This window comes from Coregonus lavaretus (assembly GCF_964263955.1).
Source record: "Coregonus lavaretus genome assembly, chromosome: 21".
Classification (NCBI taxonomy): domain Eukaryota; kingdom Metazoa; phylum Chordata; class Actinopteri; order Salmoniformes; family Salmonidae; genus Coregonus; species Coregonus lavaretus.
Genome location: NC_140008.1, coordinates 37,264,974 through 37,282,641, shown reverse-complemented (window position 1 = coordinate 37,282,641; position 17,668 = coordinate 37,264,974). Strand labels below are relative to the sequence as shown.

General features: G+C 43.5%; 1 protein-coding gene across 1 annotated transcript in view; it reads left to right on the top strand.

Annotated features, from left to right (window-relative positions):
* LOC311149152 (phosphatase and actin regulator 1-like) overlaps positions 1-17,668 on the top strand; it is a 41,698-nt gene that overhangs the window by 7,645 nt on the left and 16,385 nt on the right. Inside the window, exons 4-14 of the mRNA XM_084186238.1 lie at positions 37-162; positions 348-554; positions 8,257-8,524; positions 9,967-10,136; positions 10,796-10,952; positions 12,502-12,557; positions 12,678-12,739; positions 13,574-13,714; positions 13,827-13,903; positions 15,176-15,190; positions 16,011-16,033. Coding sequence (XP_084042364.1) covers positions 37-162; positions 348-554; positions 8,257-8,524; positions 9,967-10,136; positions 10,796-10,952; positions 12,502-12,557; positions 12,678-12,739; positions 13,574-13,714; positions 13,827-13,903; positions 15,176-15,190; positions 16,011-16,033 — 1,302 coding nt within the window. The remainder of the gene's footprint in view (positions 1-36; positions 163-347; positions 555-8,256; positions 8,525-9,966; positions 10,137-10,795; positions 10,953-12,501; positions 12,558-12,677; positions 12,740-13,573; positions 13,715-13,826; positions 13,904-15,175; positions 15,191-16,010; positions 16,034-17,668) is intronic.

Sequence of the window (17,668 nt, the reverse complement as noted above, 5' to 3'; positions counted from 1 at the left end):
CTCTCTCTCTCTCTCTCTCTCTCGCTCTCTCTGCAGATGGGCTGGTAGTAATGAAAGGCGAGGAGGAGAAGATGGAGAACGTGAGGTCTCCAGAATTAGGAGGGTCTGATCCATCACTGTGTGAGGGAGCTGAGCTGATGGATGGAGCAGGGTCAGCCATAGGTACGTCTCAGGCCTTCTATCAACACTCTCACCCAATGCTTCATCATCTTTCACTGTGCTGTTACATGACATCTGATTCAATTTTGTTCTCAAATCTCAGGCCTTCTCCCAATACACTCACCCATTGGTTCATTTCTATTCACCCTGTTCTAATATATCATCTGATTGATTTATTCTATGCCCAGGTACAGTTGAGTTCCAGATGCCTGGAGAGGGGCCGTGTCCACAAGACCACACCCAGAATCCCAGCCAGCCTCCACCCACTAAGAAGGTTATGGTGTATCCAGGCGAAGGGGCTGGGGCGGAGTCATCCCATCACATCATAAAAAATAAAAAACAACCCCCAGTGCTACCCCCCAAACCGTTCAACTGGCTGCCCAACCACATCACAGGTACAGCCCTGTAATCCTCTATGTGTCTATGGGCGTATCCCTGTGTCATTCTTCGCATTTACTTTGCGTTCTGTTTTTACTGGACACCAGCCCACCAGCTTGCCGCTTGTGTGGGTCTATCAACGTGTGTATCTGACTCCGATTTTTCTTTCTCTCTCTCAATTCAATTTCAATTCAATTTATGGGCTTTATTGGCATGGGAAACGTATGATAACATTGCCTTTGCAAGTGAAGTAGATGGTAAACAAATGTGAAATAAACAATACAAATTAACAGTAAACATTACACTCAGAAGTTCCAAAAGAATAAAGACATTTCAAATGTCATAGTATGTATATATACAGTGTTGTAACAATGTGCAAATAGTTAAAGTACAAATGGGAAAATAAATAAACATAAATATGGGTTGTATTTACAATTGTGTTTGTTCTTCACTGGTTGCCCTTTTCTTGTGGCAACAGGTCACAAATCTCGCTGCTGTGATGGCACACTGTGGTATTTCACCCAGTAGATAAGGGAGTTTATCAAAATTGGGTTTGTTTTCGAATTCTTTGTGGATCTGTGTAATCTGAGGGAAATATGTGTCTCTAATATGGTCATACATTTGACAGGAGGCTAGAAAGTGCAGCTCAGTTGCCACCTCATTTTGTGGGTAGTGTGCACATAGCCTGTCTTCTCTTGAGAGCCAGGTCTGCCTACGGCGGCCTTTCTCAATAGCAAGGCTATGCTCACTGAGTCTGTACATAGTCAAAGCTTTCCTTAAGTTTGGGTCAGTCACAGTGGTCAGGTATTCTGCCACTGTGTACTCTCTGTTCAGGGCCAAATAGCATTCTAGTTTGCTCAGTTTTTTTGTTAATTCTTTTGAATGTGTCAAGTAATTCTCTTTTTGTTTTCTCATGATTTGGTTGGGTCTAATTGTGTTGTTGTCCTGGGGCTCTGTGGGGTCTGTTTGTGTTTGTGAACAGAGCCCCAGGACCAGCTTTCTTAGGGGACTCTTCTCCAAGTTAATCTCTCTGTAGGTGATGGCTTTGTTATTGGTTTGGGAATCGCTTCCTTTTAAGTGGTTATAGAATTTAACGGCTCTTTTCTGGATTTTGATAATTAGTGGGTATCGGCCTAATTCTGCTCTGCATGCATTATTTGGTGTTTGTCGTTTGACACTGAGGATATTTTTGCAGAATTCTGCATGCAGAGTCTCAATTTGGTGTTTGTCCCATTTTGTGAATTCTTGGTTTGTGAGTGGACCCCAGACCTCACAACCATAAAGGGCAATGGGTTCTATAACTGATTCAAGTATTTCTAGCCAGATCCTAATTGGTATGTCAAATTTTATGTTCTGTTTGATGGCATAAAAGGCCCTTCTTGCCTTGTCTCTCAGATCGTTCACAGCTTTGTGGAAGTTACCTGTGGCGCTGTTTAGACCAAGGTATGTATAGTTTTTTGTGTGCTCTAGGGCAAGGGTGTCTAGATGGAATTTGTATTTGTGGTCCTGGCAACTGGACCTTTTTTGGAACACCATTATTTTTGTCTTTCAGAAATTTACTGTCAGGGCCCAGGTCTGACAGAATCTGTGCATGCAGAAGATCTAGGTGCTGCTGTAGGCCCTCCTTGGTTGGTGACAGAAGCACCAGATCATCAGCAAACAGTAGACATTTGACTTCAGATTCTAGTAGGGTGAGGCCGGGTGCTGCAGACTGTTCTAGTGCCCTTGCCAATTCGTTGATATATATGTTGAAGAGGGTGGGGCTTAAACTGCATCCGGGTCTCACCCCACGGCCCTGTGGAAAGAAATGTGTGTGTTTTTAGCCAATTTTAACCGCACACTTGTTGTTTGTGCACATGGATTTTACAATGTTTAACCCCCAACCCCATTTTCCATCTATTTGTATAGCAGACCCTTATGCCAAATTGAGTCAAAAGCTTTTTTGAAATCAACAAAGCATGAGAAGACTTTGCCTTTGTTTTGGTTTGTTTGTTTGTCAATTAGGGTGTGCAGGGTGAATACGTGGTCTGTCGTACGGTAATTTGGTAAAAAGCCAATTTGACATTTACTGTGTACATTGTTTTCACTGAGGAAATGAACTAGTCTGCTGTTAATGATAATGCAGAGGATTTTCCCAAGGTTGCTGTTGACGCATATCCCACGATAGTTATTGGGGTCAAATTTGTCTCCACTTTTGTGGATTGGGGTGATCAGTCCTTGGTTCTAAATATTGGGGAAGATGCCAGAACTAAGGATAATGTTAGAGTTTAAGTATAGCCAATTGGAATTTGTGGTCTGCATATTTTATCATTTCATTGAGGATACCATCAACACCACAGGCCTTTTTGGGTTGGAGGGTTTGTATTTTGTCCTGTAGTTCATTCAATGTAATTGGACAATCCAGTGTGTTCTGGTAGTCTTTAATAGTTGATTCTAAGATTTGCATTTGATCATGTATATTTTTTTGCTGTTTGATCTTTGTTATAGGGCCAAAAAGATTAGAGAAGTGGTTTACCCATACATCTCCCGTGTTGCTCAGTTGGTAGAGCATGGCGTTTGCAACGCCAGGGTTGTGGGTTCGATTCCACGGGGGACCAGTATGAAAAAATGTATGCACTCACTAATTGTAAGTCGCTCTGGATAAGAGCGTCTGCTAAATGACTAAAATGTAAATGTAAATCTCAGTTTTGGATAGATAGCTCTTCGTGTTGTTGTTTGTTTTCCAATTTTCCCAGAAGTGGTTAGAGTCTATGGATTCTTCAATTACACTGAGCTGATTTCTGACGTGCTGTTCCTTCTTTTTCTGTAGTGTATTTCTGTATTGTATTAGTGATTCACCATAGTGAAGGCGTAGGCTCAGGTTTTCTGGGTCTCAATGTTTTTGGTTGGATAGGTTTCTCAATTTCCTTCTTAGGTTTTTGCATTCTTCATCAAACCATTTGTCATTGTTGTTACTTTTCTTCAGTTCTCTGTTAGAGATTTTTAGATTTGATAGGGAAGCTGAGAGGTCAAAATACTGTTTAGGTTTTCTACTGCCAAGTTTACACCTTTACTATTACAGTGGAACGTTTTGTCTGGGAAGTTGTCTAGAATGGATTGAATTTGTTGTTGCCTAATAGTTTTTTGGTAGGTTTTGACACTACTTTCCTTCCATCTATAGCATTTCTTAATATTATTCAGTTCCTTTGGCTTTGATGCCTCATGATTGAGTATTGCTCTGTTCAAGTAGACTGTGATTTTGCTGTGGTCTGATAGTGGACTGACTGTGAACGCTCTGAGAGACTCTGGGTTGAGGTCAGTGATAAAGTAGTCTACAGTACTACTGCCAAGAGATGAGCTATAGGTGTACGTACCATAGGAGTCCCCTCAAAGCCTACCATTGACTATGTACATACCCAGCGTGCGACAGAGCTGCAGGAGTTGTGACCCATTTTTGTTGGTTATGTTGTCATTGTTGTGCATAGGGGGGCATATGGGGGAGAGAATGCTGTCACCTCCAGGCAGGTGTTTGTCTCCCTGTGTGCTGAGGGTGTCAGGTTCTTGTCCAGTTCTGGCATTTAGGTCGCCACAGACTAGTACATGTCCCTGGGTCTGAAATTATTGATTTCCGCCTCCAGGATGGAGAAGCTGTCTTCATTAAAGTATGTGGATTCTAGTGGGGGGATATAGGTAGCACACAGGAGGACATTTTTCTCTGTTGAGATAATTTCCTTTTGAATTTCTAGCCAAATGTAAAATGTTCCTGTTTTGATTAATTTAATAGAGTGAGTTAGGTCTGCTCTATACCAAATTAGCATACCCCCTGAGTCCCTTCTCTGTTTCACACCTGGTAGTTTGGTGGATGGGACTACCAGCTCTCTGTAATCTAGAGGGCAACCAGTGGGTCCGTCTTCTCTATACCATGTTTCTTGTAGGATGACAATGTCTGTATTTCCGATTTCTTTGGTGAAGTCCAGGTTCCTGCTCTTTAGGCCAAAGGCAGATGACCTCGGGCCTTGGATATTCCAGGATGAGATAGTAAAGGCTTTGTTTTCCATAAAGTGTCTAATGTTGTTGGTCGTGTGGTTTGGCCTCAGGCCAGTAAGTGTGAGCAGAGCCTGCTGGGCATCTGGTACATGCCATTGGCTTGGGCTAGTGTAAGAGTGAGGGTTGGGCCTGTTTAACGGCTCAACAAGACCCTGGGCGTATGTGTGACTTTTATGTTGAGGCCCTCTTTGCGGGAGTGGGGGGCATGGGGTGGGTAGGAGGGGCATAGGTCTGTGTTTGTCCTCAGTGGGTGTGGGGCAGTCATCAGGAGGGCTAACAGGGTGGCTGACAGGGGGGGTGGTCAGAGGGGTTGGGATCCCCTGGGCTTGGGGTTCTTCATTTGTTTGTCTGGCTGTGATATCGAGGCTATGGTCAGGGTCTAGGGTGTACTGCTCTGCTGCGGTGTCGAGACTTTGGTCAGGATCTGAGGTGGGCTGTTCTGCTGGCTTCTCTGCAGGGGTGGCCAGCTCTCTAACAGGTTGTTCTCTGTCACCCGTCATCGTTCTCACCTTCTCCTCCAGCACTCTGATCCTCTCCTCTAGTGCTCTGTTCTTCTCCTGCTCCTGCTCTTTCTCCTGTTGATGTTGATTTCTTTGATTAGGTGAAAGTCCAGCTCAAACGGTTTGGGGTTGACCTGTAACAAATCAAATCGATTTGATTTGGTACAGGGCAACCCCAAACCGTTTCAGCTGGACTTTCACCTAATCAAAGAAATGTGTCCCATGCGCTAAATACAACAGGTGTAGACCTTACAGTGAAATGCTTACTTACAAGCCCTTAACCAACAATGCAGTTTTAAGAAAAAATACCCCCAAAAATCACAAAATAATACAATATAAAATACGAAATAAAAGTAACAAATAATTAAAGAGCTGCAGTAAAAATAACAATAGCGAGGCTATATACAGGGGTATGGTTACCGAGTCAATGTGCGGGGGCACCGGTTAGTCGAGGTAATTGGGGTAATATGTACATGTAGGTAGAGTTATTAAAGTAAACAGAGAGTAGCAGCAGCGTAAAAGAGGGGTGGGGGGCAATGCAAATAGTCTGGGTAGCCTGGGTAGCAATGCAAATAGTCTGGGTAGCCATTTGATTAGATGTTCAGGAGTCTTATGGCTTGGGGGAGAAGCTGTTTAGAAGCCTCTTGGACCTAGACTTGGCGCTCCGGTACCGCTTGCTGTGCGGTAGCAGAGAGAACAGTCTGATTAGGGTGGCTGGAGTCTTTGACAATTCTTAGGGCCTTCCTCTGACACCGCTTGGTATAGAGGTCCTGGATGGCAGGAAGCTTTGCCCCAGTGATGTACTGGGCCGTACGCACTACCCTCTGTAGTGCCTTGCGGTCGGAGGCCGAGCAGTTGCCATACCAGGCAGTGATGCAACCACTCAGGATGCTCTCGATGGTCGAGCTGTAGAACCTTTTGAGGATCTGAGGACCCATGCCAAATCTTTTCAGTCTCCTTAGGGGGAATAGGTTTTGTTGTGCCCTCTTCACGACTGTCTTGGTGTGCTTGGACCATGTTAGTTTGTTGGTGATGTGGACACCAAGGAACATGAAGCTCTCAACCTGCTCCACTACAGCCCTGTCGATGAGAATGGGGGCGTGCTCGGTCCTCTTCTTTTTCCTGTAGTCCACAATCATCTCCTTTGTCTTGATCAAGTTGAGGGAGAGGTTGTTGTCCTGGCACCACACGGCCAGGTCTCTGACCTCCTCCCTATAGGCTGTCTCGTCGTTGTCGGTGATCAGGTCTACCGGTGTTGTGTCATCGGCAAACGTAATGATGGTGTTGGAGTCGTGCCTGGCCATGCAGTCATGAGTGAACAGGGAGTACATGAGGGGACTGAGCACGCACCCCTGAGGGGCACCCGTGTTGAAAATCAGCGTGGCGGATGTGTTGTTACCTACCCTTACCACCTGGGGGCGGCCCGTCCCGTTGCAGAGGGAGGTGTTTAGTCCCAGGGTCCTTAGTTTAGTGATGAGCTTTGAGGGCACTATGGTGTTGAACGCTGAGCTGTAGTCAATGAATAGCATTCTCACATAGGTGTTCCTATGAGAGTGTGATCACACAGTCATCCGGAACAGCTGATGCTCTCATGCATGTTTCAGTGTTACTTGCCTCGAAGCGAGCATAGAAGTAATTTAGCTCGTCTGGTAGGCTCGTGACACTGGGTAGCTTGCGGCTGTGCTTCCCTTTGTAGTCTGCAATAGTTTGCAAGCCCTGCCACATCCGACGAGCGTCGGAGCCCGTGTAGTACGATTCGATCTTAGTCCTGTATTGACGCTTTGCCTGTTTGATGGTTCGTCACAGGGCTGCCGCTCATTGAAAGCGGCAGCTCTACCCTTTAGCTCAGTGCGGATGTTGCCTGTAATCCATGGCTTCTGGTTGGGGTATGTACGTACAGTCACTGTGGGCACGACGTCATTGATGCACTTATTGATGAAGCCAGTGACTGATGTGGTGTACTCCTCAATGCCATCGGAAGAACCCCAGAACATATTCCAGTCTGTGCTAGCAAAACAGTCCTGTAGCTTAGAATCTGCTTTATCTGACCACTTTTTTTTTATTGACCGAGTCACTGGTGCTTCCTGCTTTAGTTTTTGCTTGTAAGCAGGAATCAGGAGGATAGAATTATGGTCAGATTTTCCAAATGGAGGGTGAGGGAGAGCTTTGTACGCGTCTCTGTGTGTGGAGTAAAGGTGGTCTAGAGTTGTTTTCCCTCTGGTTGCACATTTAACATGCTGGTAGAAATGAAGTAAAACGGATTTAAGTTTCCCTGCATTAAAGTCCCCGGCCACTAGGAGTGCTGCCTCTGGATGAGTGTTTTCCTGTTTGCTTATGGCCGTATACAGTTCATTGAGTGCGGTCTTAGTGCCAGCATCGGTTTGTGGTGGTAAATAGACAGCTACGAAAAATATAGATGAAAACTCTCTTGGTAAATAGTGTGGTCTACAGCTTATCATGAGATACTCTACCTCAGGCGAGCAAAACCTCAAGACTTCCTTACATATCGTGCACCAGCTGTTGTTTACAAATATACATAGACCGCCACCCCTTGTCTTACCAGAGGCTGCTGTTCTATCCTGCCGATACAGTGTATAACCCGCCAGCTGTATGTTATTCATGTCATCGTTCAGCCAAGACTCTGTGAAACATAAGATATTACAGTTTTTAATGTCCTGTTGGTAGGATATTCGTGCCTGTAGTTCGTCCATTTTATTATCAAGCGATTGTAAATTGGCCAATAGTATCGATGGCAAAGGCAGATTAGCCACTCGTCGCCGGCTCCTTAACAAGCACCCCGATCTCCTTCCGCGATATCTCCTTTTCTTTCTACTGCGAATGATGGGGATGAGGGCCCTGTCTGGAGCAAATCCCTCTCGTCCGACTCATAAAAAGAAAATTATTCGTCCAGTTCAAGGTGAGTAATCGCTGTTTTGATGTCCAGAAGCTCTTTTCGGTCATAAGAGACGGTAGCAGCAACATTATGTACAAAATAAGTTAAAACAATGCGAAAAAACACACAAAATAGCACGATTGGTTAAGTCCATAAAACGGCAGCCATCCCCTACGGCGCCATCATAAACCAATACTGTTCCATATTTATAGAGATTTATATTAGCTGACTCAGAGTCTTCGTTGTCTAGTGTCCTGAGTTTACTCTCATCGCTCTCTCTCTCTCTCCTCCCCCCTTTAGACGGTATGCCAGTGAAGTTGCCCTGTATGTCCATGAAGCTGTCGCCTCCTCTACCTCCTAAGAAGCTGATGATCTGTGTGGGTGCGAGGGGGAGCATGGAGCCCTCGGCCCTCACCTTTCAGAAGTGCATCTCTCCCTCCCACCATGTGGGGTCCCTTGGGGGCCACTCCCTACACTACGGGACCCTCCCTGTGCCCCTACACCCCCCCAGCCGCATCATAGAGGAACTCAACAAGACCCTGGCCCTCACTATGCAGCGATACAAGAGGTGAGGATTAAGGAGAAGTGTTTGTGTGTGTCTATCCATGCCTCCATGTGGATGGATTCAGTGGTTCACATATCCAGTCTGCCTTGTACTCTATTCCCATTGGTCCTGCCCTGTGCCTACACTACATCGGTGTGTTGGATAGTTGGATGGGGTTGTTAAGGAGCTTGTTAATCATGTGACTAAGGGTTTCTAATCAGTGAGGTTAAATTTGGAGTTACCACAATACAGATGTAGGATCCTAATTTGATCAGACTGTTGCAGGAGGTTTAAAAAGGCTTCTGACATGATTTTCCCTTACGGAAAATATATCTACCCCTACAAAAATGTCCATAAATTACAATCCACATTATTATTCATGTCCTATTGCTTCAGGATTATTTTTTGGCTGTAGCAAACTGGCTCACCTACATCTGCACTCTAGGCAGCATTTTGAAACGTCTGGTCAATCATACACATCTCAGTACAGAGACCATTTAATGCACTAATTCCCAGAGCCTTGGCTTTACCTCTGGGTGTATGTTTTTCATTGGCTGGTGTCTAACCAGTTCAGACCAATTTAGAGCACCACCAAAAACGCACACACACCATCTCCATCAGTCCACAGACACATCACACATGTGGAAAAGACTCTGCAATCGACCCACACACTCTGTGACTGATGTGCCAGCGCCAGATTGGCCTCCCATGATCCATCACTCTGATTGGTGGGCCAGCAGGGGGTTATGGACTCAAGCGCATAATAGATGTAGGCATCCTATTCCTTTTGTAGTCCTTTTTGTTTTACTCAGTTGCTGTCTAAATGTGTCTAAGTGTTATGTTAGCAAACCTTGTTATCTTTGGCCGGCCTAAAGGCACACCTAAACTGAGTTTGTAAAAGCAACAGAGATCATTATTCTCCAGTATGGGAGCTCCACAGTTGCTAGATTGCTGCTTGTTTTCCTGTCTGCTCCTGTGCTGTTTTCCTGATTGATGATGCTGCCTCAAGGCTCATTTGTGATTGGTTTGCAGTTTGTTTTTGCTGTGCCTCATGTCTCCCCTATGGTTGACACAGGCTGTGTGTTGTAGGTGTGGTAATGTGAGTCTCTACATCCTACCATGTCTGTTACATCCAGTCAGTCTAAGTCATGCAATGCTTCCCTGCAGAGTGAGGTACCAATATTATTTTAGGAGCCACTGACTGTGAGAATTAAGAGAGCTGTTCTGATTCTCTGGCTTGTTTTTCTACAGTGTTTCAGTCTTGTTTTTTCAGTTGAGTTGAGGTGCCGTTTATATGAGTTCCAGAGGTTATAGGTCATAGCTCCTTTCGTAATAACTGATGGTGGAAACATAACCTGACATTACCTAACTACTCCCCTGTCTGTCTAACACCACACACACACGGATGGACAGACACACATGCCCACCATCTCTTGCTAACCTTTTACCTTTCTCACCGACCTCAGCTCGCTGCACCACGCGGTTCCCACAGTGATGATAGCATGTGACTACAATAAAGAGAACCTCCCCAACGAGGAAGACTATCAAGAACTACCTGGTTCGTACAGGGACGAGGATGATGAAGAGGATGAGGAAGAGGAGGAGGAAGATGATGAAGATGAAACACTCTTTACAAGTAGGTGTTTGTTTATCCATCATTGGTTTGGGACCGTAGTGGCTGTTTGGTCTCTGCTTGGTGCCCCTGCTTCCTGGTAACAGCCTCAATGGCTGCTGGGATATGCAGTTTAAGAACTCTCCTTTTATTGGACCCCTCCATTCAGAGCTGTGAATCCCATTGGTTTTCGTCCCTGATTTGAGTGTTGAATGTGACCAAACAAAGCACTGAGGTGACAGTGTTGAGAGGTGTTGCGTAACCTCGGTCTGTTATGTCATGAAACACACACACACCATGGCTGGTCCTCAGATCCCCTGTTCCAGTAGTTCCCTTCACTCCTTTTCATAAGCAGTTGTGTGAATTATTGATTTGAGGCACATTATGTTTATGAGGTATTTATACACACCTCTCTCCTCTCTGTAATAGGGTTATGTAAACAGAAGAGTGGGTTGGAAACAGTAAACACACAAACACAGTCCCATCCTCTAGCTCACACTGGAGAGGGTAACTGCTGTGACAGTTTAATTGCTAGGGCATGAGGTAGCTGTGGTGCTAGTAATTCCAATTTTATCAAAATGTTATGGACAAAGTTTGCTGATCTTATTCTGGCCTCTCTAAAAAACAATTTGTCCTTGTGTGTGTACGTGTGTGTGTGTGCGTGCGTGCACGTGTGTGTATAGGTACCCTGGCTCTGAAGGTATTGAGGAAGGACTCCCTGGCCATTAAGATCAGTAACCGTCCGTCACAGAGAGAACTGGAGGAGAAGAACATACTGCCCACACAGTCAGACCAGGAGAAACTGGAGTTCAGGCAGCAGATAGGCACTAAGCTCACACGGTGAGAGACACACACACACATACAGATGCACACCCTCCCTATAGCAACGGAGAGACTTGAGTCACGTTAACATATAGGCACAAGGTCGCATGGAGAGAGTAAAATTCACACATACAAACACACACAGGCTCAGCTGCTCTTACACATTGCATACAGTCAAAACAATTGCAGAGAGAGAGAGACAGAGACAGAGAGAGAGAGAGAGAGAGAGAGAGAGAGAGAGAGAGAGAGAGAGAGAGAGAGAGAGAGAGAGAGAGAGAGAGAGAGAGAGAGAGAGAGAGAGAGAGAGAGAGAGAGAGAGGAGAGAGAGAGAGAGAGAGAGAGAGAGAGAGAGAGAGAGAGAGAAGAGAGAGAGAGAGAGAGAGAGAGAGAGAGAGAGAAGAGAGAGAGAGAGAGGAGAGAGAGAGAGAGGAGAGAGAGAGAGAGAGAGAGAGAGAGAGAGAGATGAGAGAGAGAGAGAGAGAGAGAGAGAGAGAGAGAGAGAGAGAGAGAGAGAGAGAGAGAGAGAGAGAGAGAGAGAGAGAGAGAGAGAGAGAGAGAGGAGATGATGGAAGGAAATGGATGAGTGGTAGAGGAGGGAGGGAGAGTAGCAGAGAGCCTGTCACATTTTTATCTTGAATATGCCAGTGAGAGGGCGGACAATCTTCAAGTGGGATTTTACCCTCACAGAGTACAGAACATGAATACAGGTGTGGCATATCAATTATGTATATAAACCCCTGGATTGCTGATGCAATGTATTGGCCATTGAGAGGCTTAGAAGCCACCAGTCGGCCATATTGGCACTGCCGAGTAGGAGCAGTCCTCCATAGGAATGCATTGAATTATACAGTATTTCAATTAAGGATAAAATTACATATATTAAGTATTTTTCTGTTGTAGTGGGGACAGTAACATTAGTAATCTCAAAAAAATTATACTTTAAGGAAAATGTTTATATATTTTTGTTATACTTATGTTTAGCTCACATAATCTAATTTTAAAGTATGCATTAAGGTGGCTGTAATATAATAAATGTAGCAAAAACTAAAGTAGACATTAATAAATGCATTTCTATAGCTTCCAAAATATTTTTTACAGTGGTGGGGGAGTGCGAAGATGGAGGCACAGTGGCTTTAACACAGCGCCCCCTATCAGTAAACTAATGTATATATAAATCATTGGGCAATACAGGAAGAAAACGGAATTCACAAACAATTTCCTTTCTTCTATTGCCTCCCACTCTCATTTGTCACACTCACTACAACTTGCCTTTTCCCTCACTCCATCTCTTCCTTCCCTCCCTCCATGTATCTCCTTCTCTACCTCCCTCTCCATCTCTCTGCTCCCCCCTCCCTACTCCTTCCTCCCTCCCCTTTCTCCATCTCTTTCCCTCCCTCTTGTTGCTGTATGAATAATTGTGTCAGACTGTAGAGGTGGTAAATAAATACATGTAAATCTGAGGCAGTCAGGGCTCACAGAAAACCTGCTCTGACATCAGCAAATAAAACACAATAAAACAAAACACGTTAGGAAATGGTCCCGACTGACTCTAGTTCTATTTTCTCAGGAGATTGAGTCAACGGCCAACTACAGAAGAGCTGGAACAGAGAAACATACTCAAACGTAAGTAGCACAGACTAGAAAGGCAGAAGACACATTTCCATTTCTCACGAAATTGATAATTAAGTGTCTTTTCTGTTTTATTCTATTCTAACCTGTCTCGCCCTCTCTCCCCTATCTCAGGGCACAATGAGCTGGAGGAGCAGGAGGAGATGAGAGAGCTCAAGAAACGCCTGTCGAGAAAGGTGAGAGAGGGGAGGAAGAGGGTTAGAGGGGGGGTGATTGGGTATCAATTTCCATTAGATGACAGACCATTGGAAATATGAGTGTGTGTGTGTGTGTGGTGACCCTCAATCACCTCACACACACACACACAGGGCCAGCCCTAGGCATAAATGACATAATTGACTGCTTAGGGCCCCACGGCCGCTAGGGGGCCCCAGACCCAAAATACAATTATAGTTGTCTTTTTGTACAAGAAAATTAGAATGGGGTCGCAACGACAGATTATCCATTATATTGACCAGATACTCTAATGGCCGATCTAAAGATTAAAATAAATGTCTTAAAAAATGGAAGGCAGTCGGGAAGAGGCAAGATCAGGTGGAACCATTCTAGCCAATGAGAGGGCTATATGCGTTTAAACAACTGGCACAACGCCGATATAAAGTGTTTTTTCTCAAAGTTGACGTGTCACGTGTCCTACTTATATCAGTACACTCGTAACAGCCTAAGCATTTCAAAACTTCTATTCGATCAAATAAGCCACACGTAGTAAATAAGCCATTCCGTTTTTTGTTAACCAAATAAAATAAAATGCCACCTGCTGGAGAAGACAGATTTTGGGCCCAGTTATCCCTCTCGCTTTGCCTCTTCCTCTCTGTTTCAACTTACTGTTGAGAGTTAGAATAGTAGAATACACAAGGTGCAATTTTGAAATTTGGTTGTGCATCAGCAGTTTTTCTCTTGTTATGTCAGTCACTGACAGACACCAACAACATTTAGCTTAGAGCCCCCAAAAGACTAGGGCCGGCCCTACACACACACACTCTGATAACCCTTTTTTACCCTGTCCCCAGTTAAGTCAGAGGCCCACGGTGGAGGAATTGAGGGAAGCTAAGATCCTGACCCACTTCAGTGACTATGTAGAGGTGGCTGATGCTCAGGACTACGACAGGAGGGCAGACAAACCCTGGACACGACTCACAGCTGCTGATAAGGTAATAACACTCACACTCACATGCAGGTGTGCACACACACACATACACAAATGCACAGTCATTTGAATACTGTTTTCTCCGACTGATCTCTGGCTCTGTTTGTCCCTCGTAGGCTGCCATACGTAAAGAACTCAATGAATTTAAAAACACAGAAATGGAAGTGCATGAGGGTAGTCGCCATCTCACCAGGTATGTACTGTATGTCACAGCCATACTACAAGCTGCAAGACAACACAAAGACACTAGCCCATATCTCAAGCCGTATACAGTAACTATTTGAAGAGTTTAATTCCAAAACGCTATATGTCAATTTTCAGAAATGTTGGTAAATTAGCTTTTATTGTTTAAAGAAATTATGAAAGAGATTGGTGTGCTTTTTCACTATCTAATCATGGCATGGGGTTGTTCAATGACCGACATGTATTTGTTTAAAATGTATCACTTGGTGGTTTCATTTCAGAGACATTTAGTTTTTTTCCCACAATAAATAGTACTGCTAGGTTTTATACAGTCAAATGTAACAAATAACTATACTTTTTATAAAGAAATGTACAAATGATACATTTGTTACATCAATATTTAATAATTAGAAGACAGGCGCAGGAATACGTATTAGTTTTTTTAATTTCTCCACCCAACACAAGGTACGTCATGAAAAACAACGGGGACGAAGCCCAAAACAAACACGTGTGTATATATATATATATATATATATATATATATATATATATATATATATATATATATATATATATATATATATATATATATATATAAACACAGGGATGTAACCCAAACAAAAGAGCGAGGTGTAAACCTCTAAACAATACACGGGACGAGACCCGTAATAACAAGAGCACAATACACGGTACTCACGAGACCAACGGACATGGGACAATAATCGACCAGGACAATGGGGAACAGAGGGCACATATATACACATACTAATCAGGGGGAATGGGAACCAGGAGTGCGTAATGAGACAAGACAGTCCGGGGTTGGTGGTAATGAACCAGGTCAGTGACGCCTAGAAGACCGGTGACGTAGACCTCCGGAGCTGGTGAACGGAATGAGCAGCAGTACCGGGGGGGATCTGTGACATCAATACAGTAATATGAGATCTGTAAAACATTTTAGTAATTTAGCAGATGCTCTTATCCAGTGCATTCATCTTAAGATAGGTGAGACAACCACATATCACAGTTAAATATACAGGATACGAACATTCCATTCCATTTAAACAATGAATATAGCGTTTAGGAAAAAAAGCACCTTTTCATACACATCTAAAATCTATGAATAAAAAATCTGATAACAGTAATATTTTACACACACATGAAGGTACCCATAAGCAATCATTTCTGATGAAAAAACACAAATGTTTAAAATTGGTGGATATAGCGTTTTGGAAATAAACTCTTCAATTATCTCTCTCTCTCCCTCTCTTTCTCTGTCCTGTAGGTTTCATCGACCATAGTTCTTCTTCTGCCATCTTTTACAAGAACCTCAAGTGCTGGACCGCAAACTACTGCCTCTGTGTACCACACCCCATCGCTTCCAGACCAGAACACAACAAGACCAGAACTGGACCAGAACCACACTAGAACCAGAGTAGAACATGTTCTGAAACTGACCCGAAATGTAATCTGAACCTGGAGGGGTGTGTGTACAGAACTGGGCAGCTGACACTACTCCAGGCTCCAGTGTTGCCCCAAAATAGGCGCTAATAACTGGAGAGGGCAGACTGGACCAATCGCAACAGTATCTTGGTCCTGTGGTTATAGAGCGGTCACAGTGTGGTCGTGTTGGGGTTGCAGAGAGTGAGCGTCGTACACATGGAGAGAGACTGATGGAAAGCACTGGACGGACTGACTGGGTCCTCCTCTAAATGGAGATTATATGGACTAAAAAGTATTGTTTTTAACAGCCTTTTATTCTAATTTTTTATGATGGAGATAGTTAATGTGTTTACTTTACTGCACTTTGGTTTTTGACGGTACTCTATGGAGGGGTTATGGAACTCTATTCCTATATCTGTGCCAATGAGACTTTGGGATTGTGGGAGATTGAGTTTGGGAGGGCACCCGTAAGGAATACAGAGAGACATCCTACAACTGATTGGTAAAAATGATTCTCCTCCAAGGGTTGTTGTTCCTGCCTTTTAATACTTTTTGGTACATTGTTAGTTTGACTGTTTTCCATTGTGGGCTGCTGTTTCCAAAACAGAGGGACCAAATCCTTTTAATCTGATAGTACTGCAGAATAGTATTCTGTAATAAGTGTGTTGCGGTTAAAGTACTACGTACAATACCGTATACGGTATGTGCTACTCTGAAGGAAACTGTAGTAGGAGAATATGATCAGAATATTTACCTCTAAAAAAGTTGAAATGCAAATATAGATATAGAAATGTGAACCTAGCAATAATTGAACTTCTCTTTCCTCCATCTGTCTCTCTTTCTTGGCTGCATTCAAGTGAACAATTACTGGGAACATTTCAGAGATCTACCCGCTCAATGGTGGTCCTCTGTAGCTCAATTGGTAGAGCATGGCACTTGTAACGCCAGGGTAGTGGGTTCGATCTCCGGGACCACCCATATGTAAAAATGTATGCACACATGACTGTAAGTCGCTTTGGATAAAAAGCGTCTGCTAAATGGCATATTATTATTATTATTATTAATACCAAAACACTTTGAAACGCTGATGTGAGTTGGGATCTTGAATGCAACCCAGATCATCATTATTACTGTTGAGAGTTCTGCAACCCTCTGTATAGTGTCACTGTACCTGTTGTGTTGTTTACAGGGATGAAAACGTTGCCAAATATACTTTGTTTGAATGACATTTGATCATGTATGTTGTCAATATAATGTTTCAGCGGAGTGCTCAATAGACTGGTAAGTATCAGTTATGAATGGAATTGTTCCATTTCTCACTGTTCTCAAAACAGGAATTGCATGGTTCCACCTGGTTTGGCCTCATAGTGGAGAACCTACATTAGACAACCCTTTGGCTGTGAATGAAAGTACAGTACCATCTTTCGCTCACAAAGAGCCAGACACCTCAAAGTACAAGGAAAAACATTATTCTTGTTTTTTTACAATGAACACATGCAGTTGATGAGTTGGTCTTCATTGTTTAGTCTGAGAACCCTTTGACTTGTGGTGTATCCTGGTTTTGTGTGTGTGTGTGCACGCATGCCTACAGGGACATGTTCATTAGGCACAAAACAGTGCTTACTTAACGACCCAGGACTCAGTGTTGTGTCTCCCTGTGTCCAAACTAACAAAAGATGACACTCTTTGTATAATATATGTACATCATACAAAAGAAACTTGGACTTTAAATATGTGTTTATTTTTTGTACAGAAGGAAACTGCATGCGATGATTGTTAACTTATTGTTCATCTTCTATAGCCCTGCTTATACCTGGTTCTAACTTGGGTCCTTTGTCCTGATCTTGTCCACATTCTAGAAAATCAAAAGACACATTGTGATCTGATCATTCTGCCCACTTCCGGAGGTAGTCAGGCACACAGTGTGTAGATCTGGACAGAGAAAACATTTAAATCATCATTCTGCCATCTAAAATCATTGACAGGTGGCACCATTGACTGATTACATCAATATATCTTACAATAAATAAATATTATCTTTGAAAGAATAGCTGTGAAACTATTTGCATAAAGGAAGGGACCAGGAAATCTGGTCACAATGCAGACACAGTGGATGGACAACAGACACATTTTAATTGCACGTGTAGACACATTTCTGGAACTGTGGGCACACTCAGAATGTAGACAAGATCAGAACAACGAAACTATGAAAGCACCAGGTATAAACGGGGCTTGTGATGTATGCAGTTTCTTATCTAAAGGAAACATCTAAAAAAACAAGAACTTTCGTAACTGCTTTTTTCTTCAACCTTCTCTATTCCATACATACAGTGGG